We start from the raw sequence: 20126 nt of genomic DNA, 5'->3' as shown, positions 1-20126 counted from the left end.
GCTCTCCATTACCAACCCCTCACCCTTATCCCCCTCCCAAGGCCTGACCTGTACCATGGCAACTATCTGGCTTCTGAGATCGGCATCCTGAAGGAAGAGTAGCCCCTGGCCTAAGGAGACACTTGCCTTCCCTGACCTGGAGTCCCAGTGTGAGGGTAGATACAGCCTTTGTGGGATAGCTGAGGTGAGCCTCTAGAGTCAGGACCAAGGGGAGCCCCAGGGCCTAGGAGCCTGCCCATGGGGTGGATACCATAGCTAACACTCCCTATGTCCAGCATTCAGCTGGTACTGCAGCAACGCCTCTTACAGGTCTCTCCTGGTTCTCAGTCTCAGAATGACAAGTTTCAACTACCACAGGGTGTGGCTAGGAGTGGCCTAGGGGAGGGAGTACTTACGGGAACTGGACCTGGGAGCTGTATGTACCATCTCTCTGGACCTTTGGGGAAACAACTTTGCTGGAGTTGTTTCTCCTCTTACAGATGGGAACTGAACGCCAAGAAGAGGGTCATCTACTTGGGATCTGCAGCCTGGGAGGGGCAGGGTTCCAATAACATTGCTGCTCACTCGTGACAACCTGCAATGCATCCTCCTCCCCCCATGCCATCACCGAGACAGAGGAGCTGGGCTTTCTCACCTAGAACCTGTCCTGGACCATTATCCTAGAGCATGTGTTTGCTCTACACTGAAGCATCGAGCCCCAGCAGCCCCCGGCACCCAGGGGTCAGTGTTCTGGAGTTTCCCCATGCCCAGGATCGCTCAGGCCTTGAGAGCTTCTGTCCTCCCCCAGCTGTCCACCCCCTCTCCTCCCGCACTGATGAGCTCTGGACTTCTCCTTACCTCCCTGCCTTTGTTTCTGCTCCAGGGTGCTGAAGTGGGTGCCCAGGGAGCTCCATCTGCCTGCTCCTGGGCTCAGCTCTGCTCCAGGAGGCAGGAGGCCATGGTTGTGGTGGAATGCCTTGGGTAATCAGTGGCAGACCAGCTGAGTCTGGGGTCTTGGTTCCAGAGCTGAGGAAACCTTCTCTGAAGGGATCAGGGGAGTTTACCACACTGATCACACGGGGGTAAGGAGTGATAGACCCACCACATCCTGCACCCCAGGCGCTCACCCACTGTCACTACAGCTCAGCTCCTCGCTCTTCCTGTGCGGGGCTCCACCTCAACCTTCCTTCCTGTCTAGTTTTAAAAGCCAACAGCCTTGCTGACAAATCAGTGAGCCGGCTGGGCCCCAGGCTCACCTCGTTGGTTTTGTCTAAGGCTCACCTCGTTGGTTTTGTCTAAGGCGTGTGGAAATAATGTTGGGTCTCCATTCCGGGTCTGAGCATCCCTACAGCGTGTGCTCAGGAGGTAGTGCAATGCCAAGACTCTTGACATGTCTCCCTCCACCCACCAAAAGCAGACAGACTCCATCAGGAGGTGGTGGCTTTTAGGCGGGTGGTGGGGAAGCCAAGCGAGCAGGGAGGAAGTCCACACCTGGCCTTAGGTCACGCTACCGAGAGACAACTAGCAGGGCCTCGGCGCCTGTGCACTTGCAGGACTCGGTACCCTGTGACTCTCTTTTTAGACCTCTCCTTTTCACCCAAGGTCTCTCTGGCCTAGCTCTAGTCTGTCTTCCTGTGATCTGCCTGGATCCTGAAACAGCAGAATGCAGCCGTTCACAGCAGGAAAGTCACTTTGTCCCCCAAGACAGGCCTCAGTGGGTATTCTGCTCTGGCAGGGAAGGCAGGGGAAGGACATGGCTCAGAGGGAACAAAGGAGAAAATTTGCAATAACTGAACTGTTTAGAACATCTAGTGACAGGGAGCAAGCCATTTAATGTGAAGCCACTGAGATGAGTTTGAAGACAAGGTGGTAGCCAGGTGGCAGGGGCCTTGGGCTCTTCAGCAGGCACCTGGGAGCAATAGTCACTGGAGTCTGTTGGGTTCAGGTGCTGGCAGCAGCCTGCGTGCAGGGACGCCCGGGGTGGGAAAGGCCCCCACGATTGCTACTGTTCATCTCCCATGGGGAGGGACCTGACGGCAGGTTAGAAGTGCTGTTTAAGACAGCTTCTGCCCGTCTTCTTCCTCTCTGAGCACACAGGAACATGTCAGGCACTGGAGGACACAATGGTGAGGCTCCAGGCAGACAGGGTGTAAAATCAGTGGCTGCTGTCCTGGCCAAGGGGGGCAGCAGAGGTGCCTAAAACCCAGTACCTACAGGATGTTGGAAAACACAGAGGCCTGTGGGTCTCCCACACTTAAGAGGCCCAAGAGGCTCAGCTGCCTCCTCTAGGGATTTGGCAGGAGAGGAAATAACTTCCTCTCTGAGGACCCTGGGGAGCATTCCAGTACCAGCTCCCTCCTAACCTCCCAGCAATGGCCACCAGCCCATACATGGGCAATTCTGCGCTCATGCTCTCTCTCTCTCTCTCTCTCTCTCTCTCTCTGTCCCTCTCCTCCCTCTCCCTCTCCCTCTCCCTCTCCCTGTCCCTCTCCCTCTCCCTCCCCCTCCCTCCCTCTCCCTCTCCCTCTCTCTCTCTGAATATATTCCTCCAGGTCATCTTCACTCTAAGACTTTCTGTCCCCTGAGAGCAAGACAGCAGGACAGGAAATGGTCTCAGTTCTTCCTCACTTGGGGAGTGAGAGACTTCTTGCCTGCAGATCAAGGACCTTTCCCTGTGAGCTCCCTTATCTATCCAAGCTGGGCTGTGGCTCAACACAGGCTGCTTTAAGTAGCCAAGGCTAGGCCATGGCAAGGGCTGGACCACAGGAAGTGAACAGGCTGGAGGTCCGGTCACATTGCTGTGACTCTGTCTCACTCGTGTTCAGTGAACATTGCGGGCTAAGTGCTTTCTTCTCAGCTAATCCTAGGACGGCAGGCGGTTTCTGGAAGGGAACACCCCATCCCCAGTTTATTCAACAGGGGCTCCCTGTACCCATGTGGCTTCAGCTTCCCAGAGGTGGGAGGCAGCCTGGGTCTTGGTTTCCTCTTCCAGTGGCTGGCCCGGCGCTGTGATGCTGGAGCCAGTGTTTTTGTGGGAAGGTTGAGGGTTTCCCCCAAGTTTCGCCTGCTCCTAGTTCTAGATGGTGCGCACAACTCCACAGCAGTGGTTCATTTTAACCTCCTTCCTCCACAAGCAGCGACTCTTCACTGGTTGTTTTAGAACAAGTAAATGATGCTGAATACATAGGTGTAGGGGTTCGAGACTGTTCGGCTACCCATGGCACACACATGTGCAGCCTTAGCCTAGTACTCAGAGCTGCTGGCTGCCAGGAGTCAAGCGGACCCAGCCTGGTAACAGGGCGAGGCAGACTCAATCACTGGCTCGTCTCCCTGCTTTTAGCTATCCAAAGGCTTTTTGGCTTTTTAATTCTCCTAAACTCTTCCCTCAATATGGACAGGCTGACCTCTTTACTTCTTGTGGGTCATGGACATCTTCTGAGGACAGTAGGGTCCCCTGCTTCTTCCTGGGAGGGATGGACATCTTCTGAGGACAATAGGTCCCCTGCTTCTTCCTGGGAGGGATGGACATCTTCCGAGGACAGTAGGGTCCCCTGCTTCTTCCTGGGAGGGATGGACATCTTCTGAGGACAGTAGGGTCCTCTGCTTCTTCCTGGGAGGGATGGACATCTTCTGAGGACAATAGGTCCCCTGCTTCTTCCTGGGAGGGATGGACATCTTCTGAGGACAATAGGTCCCCTGCTTCTTCCTAGGAAGGACACACAGAGCGCATCCCAACCACAAGCCTGTTGAGGTCCTAAGATCCTGTGTTTGTCTTGTCTTGACAACTCAACCTCTCTCCCCTCCAACAGTCCATCCTGGGGATGACTCCATCACATCTAAAATGTGCCGCCCTCTTCAGCTTGCCCGAAGCTGCCTGCCCCAGACTTCAGAGCCAGGAATCTGTCCTTGATGGCCCCCCGAGGGCCCAAGGGTACTCCACTTCCTTCCTTGTTACAGGGCTGGGAAAGGAGCCCAGAGCCTTAGGCATGCCAGGCAGGTGCTCGATCCCTGAGAGAACGGCTGGCCGATCTTCCCTGTGGTCTGACGTAGTTCTACATCAATGTTGCACACCACTGTGTTCACAAGGCAGGGCTGACTCAGCAGGTCCGTCAGGACCAGCCTGGCACTTGTGACACCCCAGATGAGACTCAGACTGTGTCCCTGGCCTGCTTCCCTGAGCAGCAGCAGTTAGTGCCTGTGAGGGCACTATTAGTGTGAACACGGGGTCAGTGAGAGTGCAAGCGAGAGAAAATGAGTATCTCTGCCTGTTCTCTAAGAACCGTAGATACGAGGGCACTCAGCAGTCCTGGCACCCCAAGACAGAACGCGTGCAAAGGCCTTGGTGGACAGCGGCAGTGGGGCTCAAGTCGCTGTGTTCCCCATAAACTTCCCAGAGAGGAACATCTAGGTTTACTTTTTTATTTTAAATAAAGCCTTGTTTTTATTGCACTCATATAAAACAACGTCACTGTATTTAAAACAGACAAGGACATTCACAGGCTATGGAAACCCCAACTTCTGTTTTTTCTGGCTCTCCCCAAGGTCCACATTGCTCCTGGGTCAAGGAGGCTTAACAGGCATGGGAGGAGCCCACAAACAGCATGCTTGTTGGGGGGGTCTTCATAGTTGTGCTGGGCCCTATTCACAGTCCTGCCTAAAGAATGCTGGTGACAGTGACAGGTGTGGGCCGGCACCGGGTCAGAGAAACATCTGTGCTGCAGTGGTGCAGGCCGCCCTGGGGTGTCTGGGTCAGTCTGAATGCTGAGAAGGCAGGCGGGCCTGATACCCATCTCAGAACGTACTACCTGGACAGCTGGGCTGGGCTGCAGTGGACGCAGAATGTAAGTGAAGACGACTCAGGTCTTGCCCTGGTCAGCTGGGATCGCCCACTGCCTCTCAGGAACACACAGGATGGGGATCCTGCTTGGGCCAAAGGGGGGAAACTGGCACTGACCGAGGGGGAGGGAGGAAGGAGCGCTTGGCTCTAAACCCAGGAACGACACTGAGAGCCGGTACAGCCCCGGAGAGTTTGCTGGTGATGTCATCCTTTACAGAGACACAGGCTGACGTCCCAAGACACACCCACAGAGGCCTGCCTTGCACCAGTGTCCAGGCCCTTGGGCAGGCAGCTTCTAGGTGGAAACCTGTCATTTCTGGTCCTTTTTCTTTCTGCCCAAGGGCTGCCGTCTCCTCTGCTGCAGCTTCTCCTTTCGCGCTGCAGCAGTTGTGAAGGTGATGCACTGGGCATCTAGGATGTCCAGCAGCTTGCCCATGGCCACAGGAATGCCATCCTGCTTCAGCTCAGCCTGTAGCTCAGCCAGCTCGAGAGGCTGGTATGTCAGTACCTTCCTGTAGAGGGCAGGCTTGGAGCAGATGTAGCGTGTCACAGCCTCCTCTGGGTCTGCGGCCTGGACAGCAGCTTGCGATGCTCGGACCTCCTCCTCGTCATCCTTGTCTTCACCTGCAGACTCTAAGGCAGCTCCAAACGCACAGGAGGAACTGAAAAGAACAGGTCATGATCTGTGACATGCTTTTCCGACAGCCCTCAAGACCAGGCGTCCCTGTGAGGGATGAGTGCTCTCAGGGCTCCATTGGGCCTCACGTGTGGCAAGACTCCTGACAGTGTCCCACAGGGCTGTGCTTCCTGGTTCCCTGGCTGGGCCAGTCTAGGTGGGACCCTCTCAAGCAGAAAGCTCTGACATGTAAGGAAGCTACAGAGTTTTCAAGGCCTGTAGGAACTCAGGGAGTGAACCTTTAAACCTTTACCCAGAAATCAATGGGCTTTTGGACACTGACCATTTAGGCTTTCTTTTTTTGTGGGGGTGGGGGGGTGGGAGGGGTTGAGACAGGGTTTCTCTCTGTAGCTTTGGAGCCTTTCCTATAACTCTGTCCTGGAACTCGCTCTGTAGACCAGGCTGGTCTCGAACTCACAGAGATCCGCCTAGCTCTGCCTCCTGAGTGCTGGGATTAAAGGCGTGGGCCACCACTGCCCGGCCCATTTAGGCTTTCTTAATGTCTTCTCAGACCCACCACACAGAGGACACACGTGTGATGGCCCCTGCTGCTTGTGTTACCTTTGAGAGATAAAGGAGCTGTCACTACCATCCGCAGAGGCAGCCGTGGATTCCTGGGAGGCTGGAAGTGGGGCGTCCCCATCAGGGCCTGACGGCAGCTCCCCAGCTGGCAACCTGCTCGGGTGGGAAATACTTTCACTGGGCTGTTTCTTTCGATGTTGAAGGCTCTTGATCTTAGTGGGACCCTTGGCTCTTGGAGTCCCAAGACCTGCAGTGGCCTTGAGCTGGGTGTAGCCTCCTGACCTTGAAGGCTTGTAGGTCTCAGTGGTGGGGTCCTGGCTGCAAGGTTCCTCTGGAAGCACCTGGGAGGACTGGATTTCATGCTCTGAGTCTGACTCCAGAGTCTGGTGAGTGTACTGGAAAATCTCCTTCAGTTTGAGAACCATCTGGCGTTTGGGCAGAGCACGAACTCCAAAGCTGTGTGTGGAAACAAGTGGACGTCAGGGCCCCACGGGTCACTTGTTTCTGCAGAGTGTCGCATGGCTTTACTAGACTGAAATCTTAAGAGTCTGACGCTCAGGAGCATTCAGAGCTGACCATCTGGCCACAAGCCAACTAAGCTTGCTCTAAAGGGGATCCGTGCCAGAGAATCCCATGTGTTCTGAGCAGCAGTGGACGCAGTGACTACACCAAGCACCCAGGCTGGAGAGCAGAGTTTGCTGGAATGTGACAGTTTCCACATTATTGTAAAAAATGAAGTCTCCTTACTTGGATGGCACAGCTAGGGTCCCATGTCTACCAGTATGGAACATGGAGACCTATTTCCTAGGAGTAACCCCCAGGAGCCTCATGTGTTAGCTTCTTGAGCTCAGATCTGGTGGGAGAGAAGAAAAACCCGGCATCCACCCTACTCAAAACAAGCACGCCCTCTCTGCAGAGCGGCCTGCAGAACTTCCCTCCCAGGCTCTCCCAGACTTGAAGGGAGGTGCTGGGTCATTCTACTTCCTGGGCCTGGTTACTCACAGGAGACCGTTACCTAGGAGGAGGCCGAAACGAGCACTACCTACCTGTCCAGCTCTTTCTTCAGCACTGGGGTCTCCATGATCGAATACCTTGGCATTGGAGTTATAGGCACTTTGGGGGGCAAGTTCTTTTTCTTGTTAGCACCTTCTGGATAAAACATGAGAAGCACAGGTCTTAGCAGGAGAGGCATGGATTTGCCATCACTTCTAGCCCTGGAAGTGTCACATGGGAAACGACAGACCCCAGTCAACGCCGTGCCCTAGGAGAGCATCAATGGCTGCCTTCACCATTTGGAGTTGTAGCTTCCCATTGGGAGGAGCATCCAGCAATTATAAAGAACCATGCCATGCTCATGACACCAATGTCTGGTGAACAACCTAATGTTAAAGGGAAACCTGATGAGCAGTGACGGCACTGATACCTTTCAAGTTGGCCTAGACATCAGAACCTCTAGTTCAACAAGAAAATGACATGTAGGCTGCTGAGATGGTTCAGTGAGTGGGCAACGGTGCCTACCCCAAGCCTGATCACCTGAGCTCAGTCCCTGAGCCAGAGTAGAAGGAGAGGACTAACACCCAGAGTTGCCTCCTGACCTCTGTATGTACACACACACGAAATAAACGGAAGAAAAAAATAGAATATAAGTCTAAACAAACACAGGGGCAAGCATCTCTCCAAGACACATAAATAACCACTAAATACACAAAAAGATGCTCAGCGTCATGAGCCATCAGATATCAAAAATACAGTACGATACCACTTCATAGCCACTAGAATGGAAACACGAAATGTGTTGGCAGGAATAGGGAGAATTGGAACCCTCACCTCACACATTTCTTGGTGGGGGTGTAAAATGAAGCCCATCTTGGGGGAAAACGTGTGGCAGTTCCTCAAAATGCTAACCAGTTACCCTATGACCCAGCGCTCCTGGAACTAACTACCAGAAATGAAAATTATATCCACACAAAGCAGGATTATTCATAACAACTCAAAGGTCCACTGATGATGGATACAGTATTCAGATATAATAAATAAGGAAACACAGAAGAACCTTGAAAAACTTGTGCTAAGAAGCCAGTTATGAAGAATCATACATTGTATGATTCCCCTTAAAAATGCTTTGTGGGGTGCTGGGGAGACGGCTCAGTGGTTAAGAGCACTGGCTGCTCTTCCAGAGGACATGGGTTCTATTCCCAGTATCCACATGGCAGCTCACAACTGTCTGTAACTCCAGTTCCAAGGGATCTGACACCTTCACACCAATAAAATTAAATTAAATTAAATTAAATACATTATTTTTAAAAAAAAGGATAAAAATCTTTGCGGGGCTGGGTGGTGGTGGCACATGCCTTTAATTCCAGCCTTCAGAAGGCCGAGGCAGAGGCAGGTGGATCTCTGAGTTCAAGGCCAGCCTGGTCTACAGAGCAAGTTCCATGACAGCTAGGGCTAAACAGAGTGACCCTGTCTTGAAAGACCATAAAATAAAAAAATTTTAAAAATTAATGGAAATGCCAGGTGGTACAAAACTGAGAAGTTTAGGCAAAAGTATTCCAAGACAGCCTGAGCCAGACAAACAACAAAACTCCACCTGCTTGCCGGCAGTGGTACACACCTTTAATCCCAGCACTCTGGAGGCAGAGGCAGGCGGATCTCTGTGAGTTCGAGGTCAGCCTGGTCTACAGAGCGAGTTCCAGGACAGTCAGAGCTACACAGAGAAACCCTGTCTCAAAAAAACCAAAAGCAAAATAAAAAATCCCTCCACCTCTTACAATCACATGCTGCGATAGAAGCTCACACTCGTAATTCCAGCAGTCTGGAAGCTGAGACAGGAGAATTACTACAAGTTCAAGGGCAGCCTGGGACACAGAGGGAGACCGTGCCTCAAAACAACAACAATGAAACCCAGAAACCAAACCAAACCAAACCAAACCAAAAGACCAGTGGGAAAATAAGACTGGCCAGCCAGTCCTTATCCCGCCCATGACTGTGGCAGACCTTGGGGACTCTGGCCCAGTCATTTCAGAGTCTGCCTGCCTCAGACTTAGACCAAAGTACTTCAGCCTCAAGTCTCCTGTGGTAGTTCTCTGAGCAGTGCCTGGGAACTGGCGAGAAATGCAAATTCTGCGTCACCAGTGGCCCCTGTAGCAGAGCAGTGGGGTGATGGGGTCTCCGGTGATCTGAAACCACTGAAGGCCAAGTGTGTCAGCAGCCCAGTGCCCTTGGGAATGTAGGAAGGAAGCAGCAGGTGTGTGGCTTCACTGTGGTCCTCTCCCTCCTGCCAGGAAGCCATGGCTTTTAAGCCTTTCTGAATGACTGAGAGGCAAGGGAAGTAAGACCTGGGGCAGGGCAGGGCCACACTTTTTGTCTGTGGTGCTGGGAGCCCACCATGTATGCTAAGTACGCACTGTGCTGCTAGTCTGCACACTAGCCCATTTTTTAATTTTTAAAACACGAAATTGATATAAAAAGTTTAAGGTGAACAATGCAGTACCACTTGGTATTTACTATAGCGGGCGTCCACCAGCTCTGCCTGGTCTAGACCCAAAGGAGACCTTGTACACAACAGCAGTCTGCCTCCCTCAGCCCCGGGAACCTCCCATCTGTGCTGAACCACTCTGGATTCTGTACACTGCACAGAAAGAAAAGTCAGTGACAATCTGTGACTCGCTTCTGTCACTTTACCGCCACATTTTAAATCTCATGCACACAGCACATGTCCATCATTACCTTACTCCTTTTTATGACGAGCAACTTTCCACTGGGTGGACAGCTCACATTCTATTAGCCATTCATCTACTGAAATACATTTGGGTTTCTCTCACCTTTTGGCTTTTGTGATTAGTGTGACTATGAATGACTATGAATCCCAGTTTTCAATTATTTTGGATAGACAGATGAGAACAGAATTTCTGGGTTCTATGAAATTACTCGTTTGTATGAGTGTGTGTGAGTGTGAGTGTGAGTGTGAGGGTGGAGGTTTGTTGGAGTGTGTGAGTGTGAGGGTGCATGTGGAGGTTTGTATGAGTGTGTGTGTGCGAGTGTGAGGGTACACATGGAGGTTTGTATGAGTGTGTGAGTGTGAGTGTGCACATGGAGGTTTGTGTGAGTGTGCACGTGGAGGTTTGTATGAGTGTGAGTGTGAGGGTGCACGTGGAGGTTTGTGTGAGTGTCAGTGTGAGGGTGCACGTGGAGGTTTGTATGAGTGTGAGGGTGCACGTGGAGGTTTGTATGAGTGTGAGGGTGCACGTGGAGGTTTGTATGAGTGTGAGGGTGCACGTGGAGGTTTGTATGAGTGTGAGGGTGCACGTGGAGGTTTGTATGAGAGTGTGAAGGTGCACATGGAGGTTTGTGTGAGTGTGTGTATGAGTGTGAGGGTGCACGTGGAGGTTTGTGTGTGTGTGTGTGTATGAGTGTGAGGGTGCACATGGAGGTTTGTATGAGTGTGAGGGTGCACGTGGAGGTTTGCATGAGAGTGAGTGTGAGGGTGCACGTGGAGGTTTGTGTGAGTGTGTGTGTGAGTGTGAGGGTGCACGTGGAGGCCACAGGCCAACTCTGGATGATGTTCCTCACGAGTTGTCCCCCTTCTCTTAGGAGACAAGGTCTCTCCCTGGAACCTCGTCTGGGCTTGTCTGACAATTCTCCTATGGTGGCTGACGGAGGAGCCCCACGGGAGTTCCTGTCCCCCACCCCACCCCCACCCCCGCTGGCTTTTTATATGCGGTCTGGAGAGTCAACTCCAGCCCTCCGGTTTGAACTTTAAGGATTGAACGATCTCCCTAACTGTATTTTCTCTCTCCCTCTCTCCCTCTCTCCCTCCCTCCCTCTCTCTCTCTCTCTCTCTCTCTCTGAGACAGGGTTTCTCTGTTTAGCCCTGTCTGTCCTGGAACTCACTCTGTAGCCCAGGCTGGTCTCGAACTCACAGAGATCCTCCTGCCTCTGCCTCCCGAGTGCTGGCATTAAAGGTGTGGGCCACTATACTCAGCTTTTATTTTTTTAAACAGGGTTTCATGTAGCCTAGACATGAAACTTGCTACATTGCTGATGATGACTTTGAACTTTTGATCCTCTGGTCTCCATCTCCCACGTGCTAGAACTATAGGCATGTGTCACTGCACCCAGGTTTGTATTTTTAAATCATGTGTACACGTGGTGCTGGGACTGACTTTAAGGGCCCATGCATGCTACCACTGAGCTGTATCCTTAGCCCATTATTGAACTTTTTAAGGAACCACACTTTGCCCAATCTTAAGGTACACCTGGGATGTTTGCTGACAGCTGTAACCTCTGGCTGCTGGTTCTGGAGGTGGGGTCACAGAAAGGAACTTTTAATAAGTGCATTAGTTGAGATGCGGGCAGGCCTAGGAAATGATGACTTGCTAGTTTTGAAGTATATCCTAGGGAGCCAGCCTCTTGTCTTTCTACTCTACAGGAGAGTCTGGGGGTAAAAGGAGAGGTCTTGCAAGTCCTTCAGCATCGCTAGCCCAGCTTCACCCCAGACCCCCACACCCTATTGGTGTACACAGTAAAGGACAAGATCTCTCAAGCCTCTCACTCACTTGGTGTCTCTGGGCTGCCTGGCTTCCGAGCTCCAGCACCCAGCATTTGGGCCGCAGGTGGGGCCTCTGGAGACTGTGGCTCTTCATCCCAGTCATCCCACAGAGCTGGGCTCATGAAACTCAGTTTGCTGCTCCCGGGAGAGGCATCCTGGGAAGCCTCTTGGGACTCTCTCAGGGCACCACAGCTTCCTCGGATGGGGGTGGTGCCCAGGAGTTCTGGGGAGTGGCAGTCACCACTACGCAGAGCCTCCTGGGACTGGTGGCTGGGACTGCTTGTGGTCAGGGGGCCAGTCCGCGCCAGATTCAAGTGGTCAATTGGAATTGGTGAGAGAGGCTCCTCCTGCCAACAGTGGTCGCCCATGGGAAGCGGGGGGTCACCATCTAGCACAGGGCTGCCGTTTCCGCCAAGAGAAGCCACCTCCTGCTCGTCATCACTGTCCCCAACTTCTACCACTTCATCAGCTGCAGCCTGGTTGGGCAGGCATGGCCCAGGTGATGAGTGTTTCTGGGGCCACCTGGTAAAATCCGGGGCAGGACTTGATGGCTGTAAAGAGGAGCGCTTGTGGCACCTGGGGTGCACATGGGAAGGGCTTCCATAGGCCTGTCTTCCACTCTCAGAAATTCTTTGAGGAGCAGGCAGTTTATGCGGCATGATCACTGAGAACTTCTGAGCTGCTTCCTGCACAACCCTGCGTTCTATGGCAGGCCTGGGGGTGTGCTCACCAGCCTCATCTGATGGGCTCCTGGTCTTAAGGCTTAGGATTTGGGTCTGTGAGGAGCAATCACGGCTCTTGCAGGCCCCCGGAGTGGCAGGCACCAGCCAGGAGGTGTCTGTAGTGCTATCCTCATCTAGGCTGTTCTTCTGGCTGCAGAAGAGCCAGGGGGCCTCTCTGCTTCCCAGAGAGGACTGGTTTCCCGGCTGTCCCTCTTCTTCCTTCTGCGGCCTGGCTTCTCTCTTCGGGGGGCTCTGGAAATGTTCTTGATCTTCGTCGACATCAATGACTGAAAACAGTTCAGAGGACTTGGGGCTAACTTCTAGAGCTTTCCTTCCTTCTGGGGACTCTTTAGAAACTAACTTTGTCTTGGTGTGCTCTAGTTCCAGCTCCTCATCTGAATCTAGTAAAAGGATAATCTCGTCCTCTTTCTTTACATGATGCAGAGGATCCTGGGTCCTGGGACTCAAGGGATCAGGTACCGACTGGGTCAGGTCAATGGGTGGAGACTTTGCCGGGGAAATCAGGATGCTCCTACTTCTGCGTCCCGACATGGAACTACCTCGTTTACCTCTCTGGTGGCTTGGTTCCTTCAGGAATGTAAGAATGCTACTGTCCCTTCTCTGCTTAGCTGGCGTAACTGGAGACAGTGAGCTTGGGGATGCCACCTTGGAAATGCTACTGCGGGACTGGGACACTGATGGGGACAAATTGCTTGTGTGAAACAGGGGACGCCGTGACTGGCTGGGACTTCCACCTCCAGGAGGCTGTGACAGGAGGAAGCGGGGTGCCTGCTCCTCAGGGGGGGAAGGGGCCACCTCTGCCTGCCTGTCACCAACAGTGTCACTTTGCTCTTCGTGATCAATTGTCACTTTTGACAGTTCAGATGGTTCTCTCTGAGTTGATGCAAAGAGCTGTCTGTAGTCACGGGCCTTGACTGGGTGCAAAGGTGAGCACTCTCTCCTCCTCACCCGCTGGCTCTCAGAAGGGGTACAGGAGCCGGGCTGGCCAGCTGCCTCCCTTAGTGCCTCCTGGGTCCCTGCTTTCCCTGCCCAGTCTGAGTGCTGGCCCTGGGGCGGAATGGAATCTCTTTCATTTTCCCAGAAGACCGGCCCAGGTGACTCCATTTGTTCTGTCCACCTGTCACTCTGGGCACCTGCCAGGGAAGGCTCAGAAACGGGACTGTCCTCCCTGAGCTGGTTAGTGTCCTCGTCTGTGTCTGCCATGCTCCCCACCTGGAGCAGCTTCCTCTGAGTGGCTGCGAACTCATAAATTTCCTCCATTTCTGCTTCATTCACGTTTTCTCTGTCTTCTTCACAGACCTCAGGTTTCCACAAAGTCTCTGCTTCCTCCTCCTCGTCTACCCACACTGACCTCAGGAGTTCTTGGAAATTCTCTGCTCTGCTTTCACAGTTCTCATTTTCCTTCTCCTCCTCCTCCTCTTGGTCTCCCTCCAAGTCTGTCACGACGGGCACTTGTTCACACAGGTGAGCAAGGTCGCTCATACCAAACCTGCAGTAGGAGACACAGTATCATCACTGCTCAGTGCAGGACACCTGCTGCACCTGGGACTGGGGGCCAGAGCAGATCTCCGAAGAGGAACACCGACTGTCTCTGGTGGTCTTTCCCCTCATTCAGGAATACACTCAGTCACAGCTCTAGCTATCAGAGGGCTCTGAAATCCAGTCAGCTGAGCTGTTCCTTTCCCAAAGGCACTGAAGAGTTACACAGCCTGGGACGGGTGAGGCTTTACCGTAGAGGTTTGAGGAAGAGTGCCTGCCTGGTGCTAGGTGACTCCTGTGGGGACAATCGAGGAGCTACATGCTATGTCTGTGTCTAAGGTGCTGAGGCCACAGACTACCATCTCACATGACAAGTATAATTCTCCCCACCCAGCTCTTCATACCCCTGCAAGCGTCCATTCTAGCCGATTCTCATGTGCTGCTCAGGGTTTTGGCTGCTATAACTTGAGACTAAAAGACACAATGAAATTTTGACGGTCTCAGCCCCGACCTTTCCACAACCCTGCCTTGAGCTGTCCATCTCCCAATCCATGTCACCAACTCTAAAGGCTGTGGAGTATGTGGAAAGTACAATGCCAACCTTAGGGCTAGGGAACGCAGGTCAGGAGCTAGGCTGGGAGGCATGTCAGTGTCGGCCATGTAGAGATAGTTCAGAAAGGCCTGGGCGGCCTCAGAGCTCACATCGTTCAGCAGGATGCGCTGGGTCAGATCCCCATCCTCCACTGCAGAGAAGCCTTCAGAGTTTACCTGGAGGCAGGCAAACACAGAAGACTTATTATAACCTGGAGTGAGCAATGGTCCATCTTTAGCCTCTCAGACAGCCTGAGATTCTGGGGGTGGGGGGCAGTCTTGTGTATTTTCTTAGCCAGATTCTATAGTCTGGACCTTTGTTTCCAAAACCCTATGGGGATGGATGTTTAAGGAATAGGTTAGTTTCCACTTGACAGATGTATCATGTACTCTAGGCATGTCTCACTTGGGCCTGTGGGTTGCCTGAGTCCCAGGATAGAGATGAACATGGCCCACGACCTTTGCAGATGATAATATCACACTGCAGGATTAAAGGCTGGGCACTCCTATGTCTAGAACTGTCTGACAAAGAATGAGCGATCTGCTGGATTCCTACGTGGTGGCTTAAGCTTGTAATCTCAGCACTTAGGAGACGAGGCAAAAAGGGTCCCAAGTTCTAACAGAGAGAGAGAGAGAGAGAGAGACAGAGAGAGAGAGACAGAGAGAGACAGAGACAGAGAGAGAGAGAGAGAGAGAGAGATAGACAGTGATTGGGAGAGTCCACAATGATGTAAATACTGGCAAAGGAAGAAGGAAAACTTCCTTTCTGAAAAAAAAGGGAGGGAGAGGAGGTGGAGGGCGCCAGCACCCTGTGTACTTACATGCTGAATAAGAAGTGGACATCGGGCATAGAGAACAAACTTGTGGGCATAAAACACCTCTCCGCTGTCAATCTGGAACTGGACATCACTTAGGTGTGGATTGTTGACCATTGCCCCAAAGTCAGACACCAGCAACCCTAGAGAGGAGAGCTGTAACGGGAGGAGAAAAGAGCTGCCAGTCCTCATGACCTTCCTAACTGCCCATGACGGGGTGCTGCAGGGCCAGGACCATGCTTTCCTCTCCAGGATGTGCACAGACAAGGGGAGACGTTCCACCTCTGGGTTACATTAAGGACCTCATCAAGCCGGACGGTGGTGGCACACACCTTTAATCCCAGCACTCGGGAGGCAGAGGCAGGCAGATCTCTGCGAGTTCGAGGCCAGCCTGGGCTACAGAGCAAGATCCAGGAAAGGCACAAAACTACACAGAGAAACCCTGTCTCGAAAAACCAAAAAAAAAAAAAAAAAAAAAAAAAGGACCTCATCAAACCAGAATGGCAAATGCTAGTTTCTTCCTTGGGTTCCCTATAATGGTGTGTGTTCCCTGACCTATGGTAGGAGGGACAGTGGTTGATAAAGATATCCTCACAGCCCCTAAGCACTGCATGTACACACCAGGATACCTGGTTCTCAGAGTAGCCTGATGCAAAAAACCAGGACTCTGAGCCCAAGCTCTTCAGGAACCCAATACTTCCTAGCTACATGTAGGGACATCATCGAGATGGTCCTCTGCATAAAGGTGTTATGGAATAACACCCACTTTATGGAATACCATCTTCCAAGGTCATTCATTACCAACAGAGTATACTGGGTTGTTAGCTGGAGCCCACTCCATAATCCATACACAGAAGGGGCACAGTGGGTTCCTAATGAATGACGGAAATCACCAGAAACAAGCACACAGAACAGATGCCTGAATGTGGCAGTCACGCAGGGTGGCATTGATCTCTGGACTTATCATCAAAGCTGGCTCTGAGAAGTGGCTGCTGAGGAAACCTACCATGTCCAAGAGGAGCAATGACCCAGGAGGGGAGATAGGAGGCCTGAGACTCGCAGCTCCAGCAAGGGCAGTCAAGGTATGTCATTTGGGAAACAGACCACAGAGCCAGGGCAGCCTGGCAAGTGAACTTGCAGCACAGAAGTCTTCACACTTACTGAGGCGTGGTCACTCCGCTGAAGGGTCTTCTTAGACGGCAGGACAAATCCAGTCAGTGGAAGGCTGCTGGGTCCCAAGTCCAACCCTGAGAGGAGGATTTATAGATTAAAGGGATGTCACCTCCCAAGTAGGCAGTGTCAACACTACCCTTGGCTGGACATGTTATTTGAGGATATCTTCGCTTAAAGTAACCCTCCCCCAGTTATGTCCACCCATCTCCCTAACAGGGAAGTAGAAGGATTGTAAAACAGACAAGATTAGCCCAGGAAGTTCTGTCTGTGGCTAGTTTAAGGAAGACTGTGAGACACACAAATGTTCTGCATCACATTCCTCTCGAGGAAAACACGAAAAACACCTTAAACTACATTCTCCACTGAACTGGGATGAGCACAGAACCTCACAGCAGCCTACGTACTAGTCCCAGCCCCTCAGATTGCATAGGCAGACCCAACACCCCACCCAGTGTCTCACCTGCCGGTACTCCGAGACTGCCGGGCCCTGGGCTGGCACTCATCCCCTCCACTGCCAAGTCCACAAGATTTTGAAGAGCTTGGTGCTCCCTCTGACTGGAGGACATCAACTGGCTCTTGGGGCTGTGGCTCACAGGAGGGCTGCTGTGGGAAGCAGGTGGCCTTTGTGTACTTGGCTCTCGCTGTTTGGGCAGTGATAGCTCATGTTCCTGAAAGAAGTTAGCAAGCCAGTGACTGTGTTATTGTCAACGACACACTCTGCCGCAGCCACCCTACACATTCACAGCTACATCTAAAGCTGCAGAGAAGACAGGGCCCTCAAGGGGGGCCAGGAGCAGCCCCAGAAACCTGCAGTGTTGCAGCTTCTGTCACGGCTCAGGTCTACCTGATGCCTCCAAGTGTGGAGCTGGTAGCCCACTTCATGTCATTTAAATGGCCACGGCTGGTGAACACCAATGCAGGACCACCTTTAGCAGAACTGTCTGATGTATGCATTCAGGACCTAGGTTCCAAGGCTCTATCTCAGATGGTTTACTAGCTGGGCAGGGGTGGGCCTGACCTTCACATTTTAAATAAGCTTTCCAGGAATGTGCTAAATTTGGGGGGCCAAAGTCCCTTTCCTTAGCAGAAGTGCTACTGAGTTGCTACAGAGAGACATGAGGTACAGCCAATGCCTCTGCTGCGTCCTCCCTATTCTACTCCCTGGACTTTTCCTCATGCAGCCCCGGTGTCTGGCTGCATTTCTAGATCACTGGCCTCTTTTTACCTAGCCCATGTGTTAGGAGGAGCGGGGCTCACCTTAGGAGGCCGTTGGGACACAAGTGGAGGAACCAGGCCTGCTGTGTAGAAGGACTCCTCAGCCCAGGCCCCTGTGAGGGCACTGCACTCCCACAGAAAATTTCGCTTTCCCTCAGGCAGCTGCAGACGCCAGCCTGCATGCTCCAACTCTTCCTTTAAAATCTTGCTGGCAGGAAGTGGTGGGGTGCAGGACAGTTCCACTTCCTCTGACAGGAGCTGGGCGACACGATCCTCAATCTGTCTACTTGTGGTCTCAGAGTCCTGGGTTAACAACCGTGGGGGACACACCGGGGGTCTCTTCCTGCGACTTTTCTTCTCTAGAGATAAACAGAAATGACTCAGTCAGAAGTGGCTTGACCGCTCATCCCAGCAGCTGCCGTAACTCTCAACCAGCAGCTGGGTACCAAGCTCTCCCCAGGCCTCTGCTCCAGCCACATGTACCTGCTCCTAGCCTTATCTTCTCAGAAAAAGCATTTTCCAGTCTGAGCGGGGGCACAGGTGGACACTGCTCCATCTCAGAGCGAGACAGAGCCATGGCCACCAGCAGATCTTCAGACGGCGCCTCGGGCTTCTTGACCTTCCACCTCTTCTGTGGCTCCTTCTTGGTGGTTCCTTTCCGTTTCAAACCTCCAACATGGTTGCTGAAATTAAAGACAGCCAGAGAAAGGTCAGCAAGTGCCTCTGATTCTGGGTCTCTTCTGTCTTACAGCAAGTGCCTCTGATTCTGGGCCCCTTCTGTCTTACAGCAAGTGCCTCTGATTCTGGGCCCCTTCTGTCTTACAGCAAGTGCCTCTGATTCTGGGCCCCTTCTGTCTTACAGCAAGTGCCTCTGATTCTGGGTCTCTTCTGTCTTACAGCAAGTGCCTCTGATTCTGGGCCCCTTCTGTCTTACAGCAAGTGCCTCTGATTCTGGGCCCCTTCTGTCTTACAGCCGACAGTCACTTGGGCTTTCACTGTCCATTCTATCCCTTGTGAGCTCATTTATCCAAACCTAGAAAGTTAGCACAGTCCATGCACGGAGGGCCATCAGATGTGGCTAAACCCTCATAGTCTATAGCTCCAAGTAGGCTCTCTGGAGCCAAAAAGTTCCGCCCCTTGAAACTTCAGATGCCCCAACAGATCCTTCCCCTCCTTCAGGACTACAGTAGCACCTCTATCCAAGGCCCCAAAGACAAGGCCTCCAGACTCTGCTGCCGCCAAGCAGCTGTCTGGCTGGAAAGAAAACCCTACCGCAGCTGGGCTAGGAGGAGCAGGAGCAACTCCGAGAGCCTGCCCTGCAGCCGCTGTCACAGCTCAGGCGTCTGCCAAAGCTCACACTCTCCCTACCTAGGGAAAGTCGGAGACTCTTAGGTTTGGCACTGGAAGATGTAAACAATCCCTAACTCAACTAACCATAGGCAAGAGAGAGGTGTGCCAGCCAGCAGCCAGAAGTAGGCACGAAGAACAGCATTGATGCTGCACCCAACGCCACAGGCAGGCTTGGACTTGGAGGAAGCAAGTAAGGAGTGTGGAGGGCAAGAAGACACTCAGACCAGCATGGTGCTCTAGCATGAAGTGTTGAATATTCCAAAGTCCAAATACCTCGGCTTGGCCTCAGCAGAGGAACATTCAAAGCCCTCTTGGGGAAGGTCCAAAGTTCCTTGAGGATGTTCAATTCCCATAACCTTCTACTCATCAGCCTTCTAGAAGGACCCATGTACATCTAGTTGTACTATTTGGAGGCATTTTAAAAGTATACATGTTTAGTCTGTGAGACAAGCAATAGATTAGATGTTTACTTCCTACCCTACAATGCTAGTATGGATATACTGAATGTAGGTAGACTCCCTGGCTTGGAGAACCTCTTTTGCCCACTGTGATCTCAGCTGTGGCCCAGCCCAGGAACTGATAACCCATGTGCAGGGCAGTGACTAGGATAAACAGCTTCCTACAGAAGCCTGGTGCCCATGCTACCTCCTCCGTTCCCTGTGAAGCAACACTCTGTTGCTTGCATGCTTGGCATCTGCATGCTGAGGACTGCTTCCTGGCTGCTAGGGGGGCCTCCTATTTTAATATATAAGCATTCCTCCGTGCAATTAAAAAAACATTCTTAGTTAAGGGAAAGAGTGGAGGGTGAATATGAATGAACAAAAACATTGTATGGGATTTTCACGGAGTAGTATATAGTCTTAGTCAACTTTTTGAACTGGGCTGAATAATTTGACATTTAATAGTATGAAAATGAAGCTGCACTAAGATAGAAACCTGATGCACTGGTTGGCACATATGGCCAATTCTGTGTGATATCCCTCCATACTCAATCAGAAAAATGGAACTCTCCAGTGCTTTAGTGCAGAGCTCTCTTCCCAGAGCTTTCATTTATGCCATTTGCTAACTCTCCTCCAATCCCCACCTCTAGCCCTCTTCATTAACCAACATGTGTTGCTGGTTGTGGCTGAGCATATTAAGCCAAGTGTCTTAATTTCTTCCTCTACACATCAGTGCCCTGAGGATGCCGTACTTT

General features: G+C 52.2%; 1 protein-coding gene across 1 annotated transcript in view; it reads right to left on the bottom strand.

The window, feature by feature from the left end:
* Nucleotides 1–4402: 4402 nt before the first annotated feature.
* Nucleotides 4403–20126, bottom strand: part of Slx4 (SLX4 structure-specific endonuclease subunit) — a 30135-nt gene continuing 14411 nt past the window's right edge. The window contains exons 7-17 of the mRNA XM_059270104.1: nt 18065–18264; nt 17624–17940; nt 16827–17034; nt 16355–16440; nt 15200–15349; nt 14389–14555; nt 11573–13797; nt 7061–7163; nt 6297–6470; nt 6054–6167; nt 4403–5478 (exon numbers count right to left, since the gene is read on the bottom strand). Of these exons, the coding sequence (XP_059126087.1) occupies nt 5127–5478; nt 6054–6167; nt 6297–6470; nt 7061–7163; nt 11573–13797; nt 14389–14555; nt 15200–15349; nt 16355–16440; nt 16827–17034; nt 17624–17940; nt 18065–18264 (4096 nt within the window). The 3' untranslated portion in view covers nt 4403–5126. The remainder of the gene's footprint in view (nt 5479–6053; nt 6168–6296; nt 6471–7060; nt 7164–11572; nt 13798–14388; nt 14556–15199; nt 15350–16354; nt 16441–16826; nt 17035–17623; nt 17941–18064; nt 18265–20126) is intronic.

The sequence above is a fragment of the Peromyscus eremicus genome, chromosome 8a, assembly GCF_949786415.1.
Source record: "Peromyscus eremicus chromosome 8a, PerEre_H2_v1, whole genome shotgun sequence".
In the NCBI taxonomy this organism is placed as follows: Eukaryota; Metazoa; Chordata; class Mammalia; order Rodentia; family Cricetidae; genus Peromyscus; species Peromyscus eremicus.
Note: the sequence above shows the minus strand (reverse complement) of the source record. Positions and strands in the feature narration are given on the sequence as shown.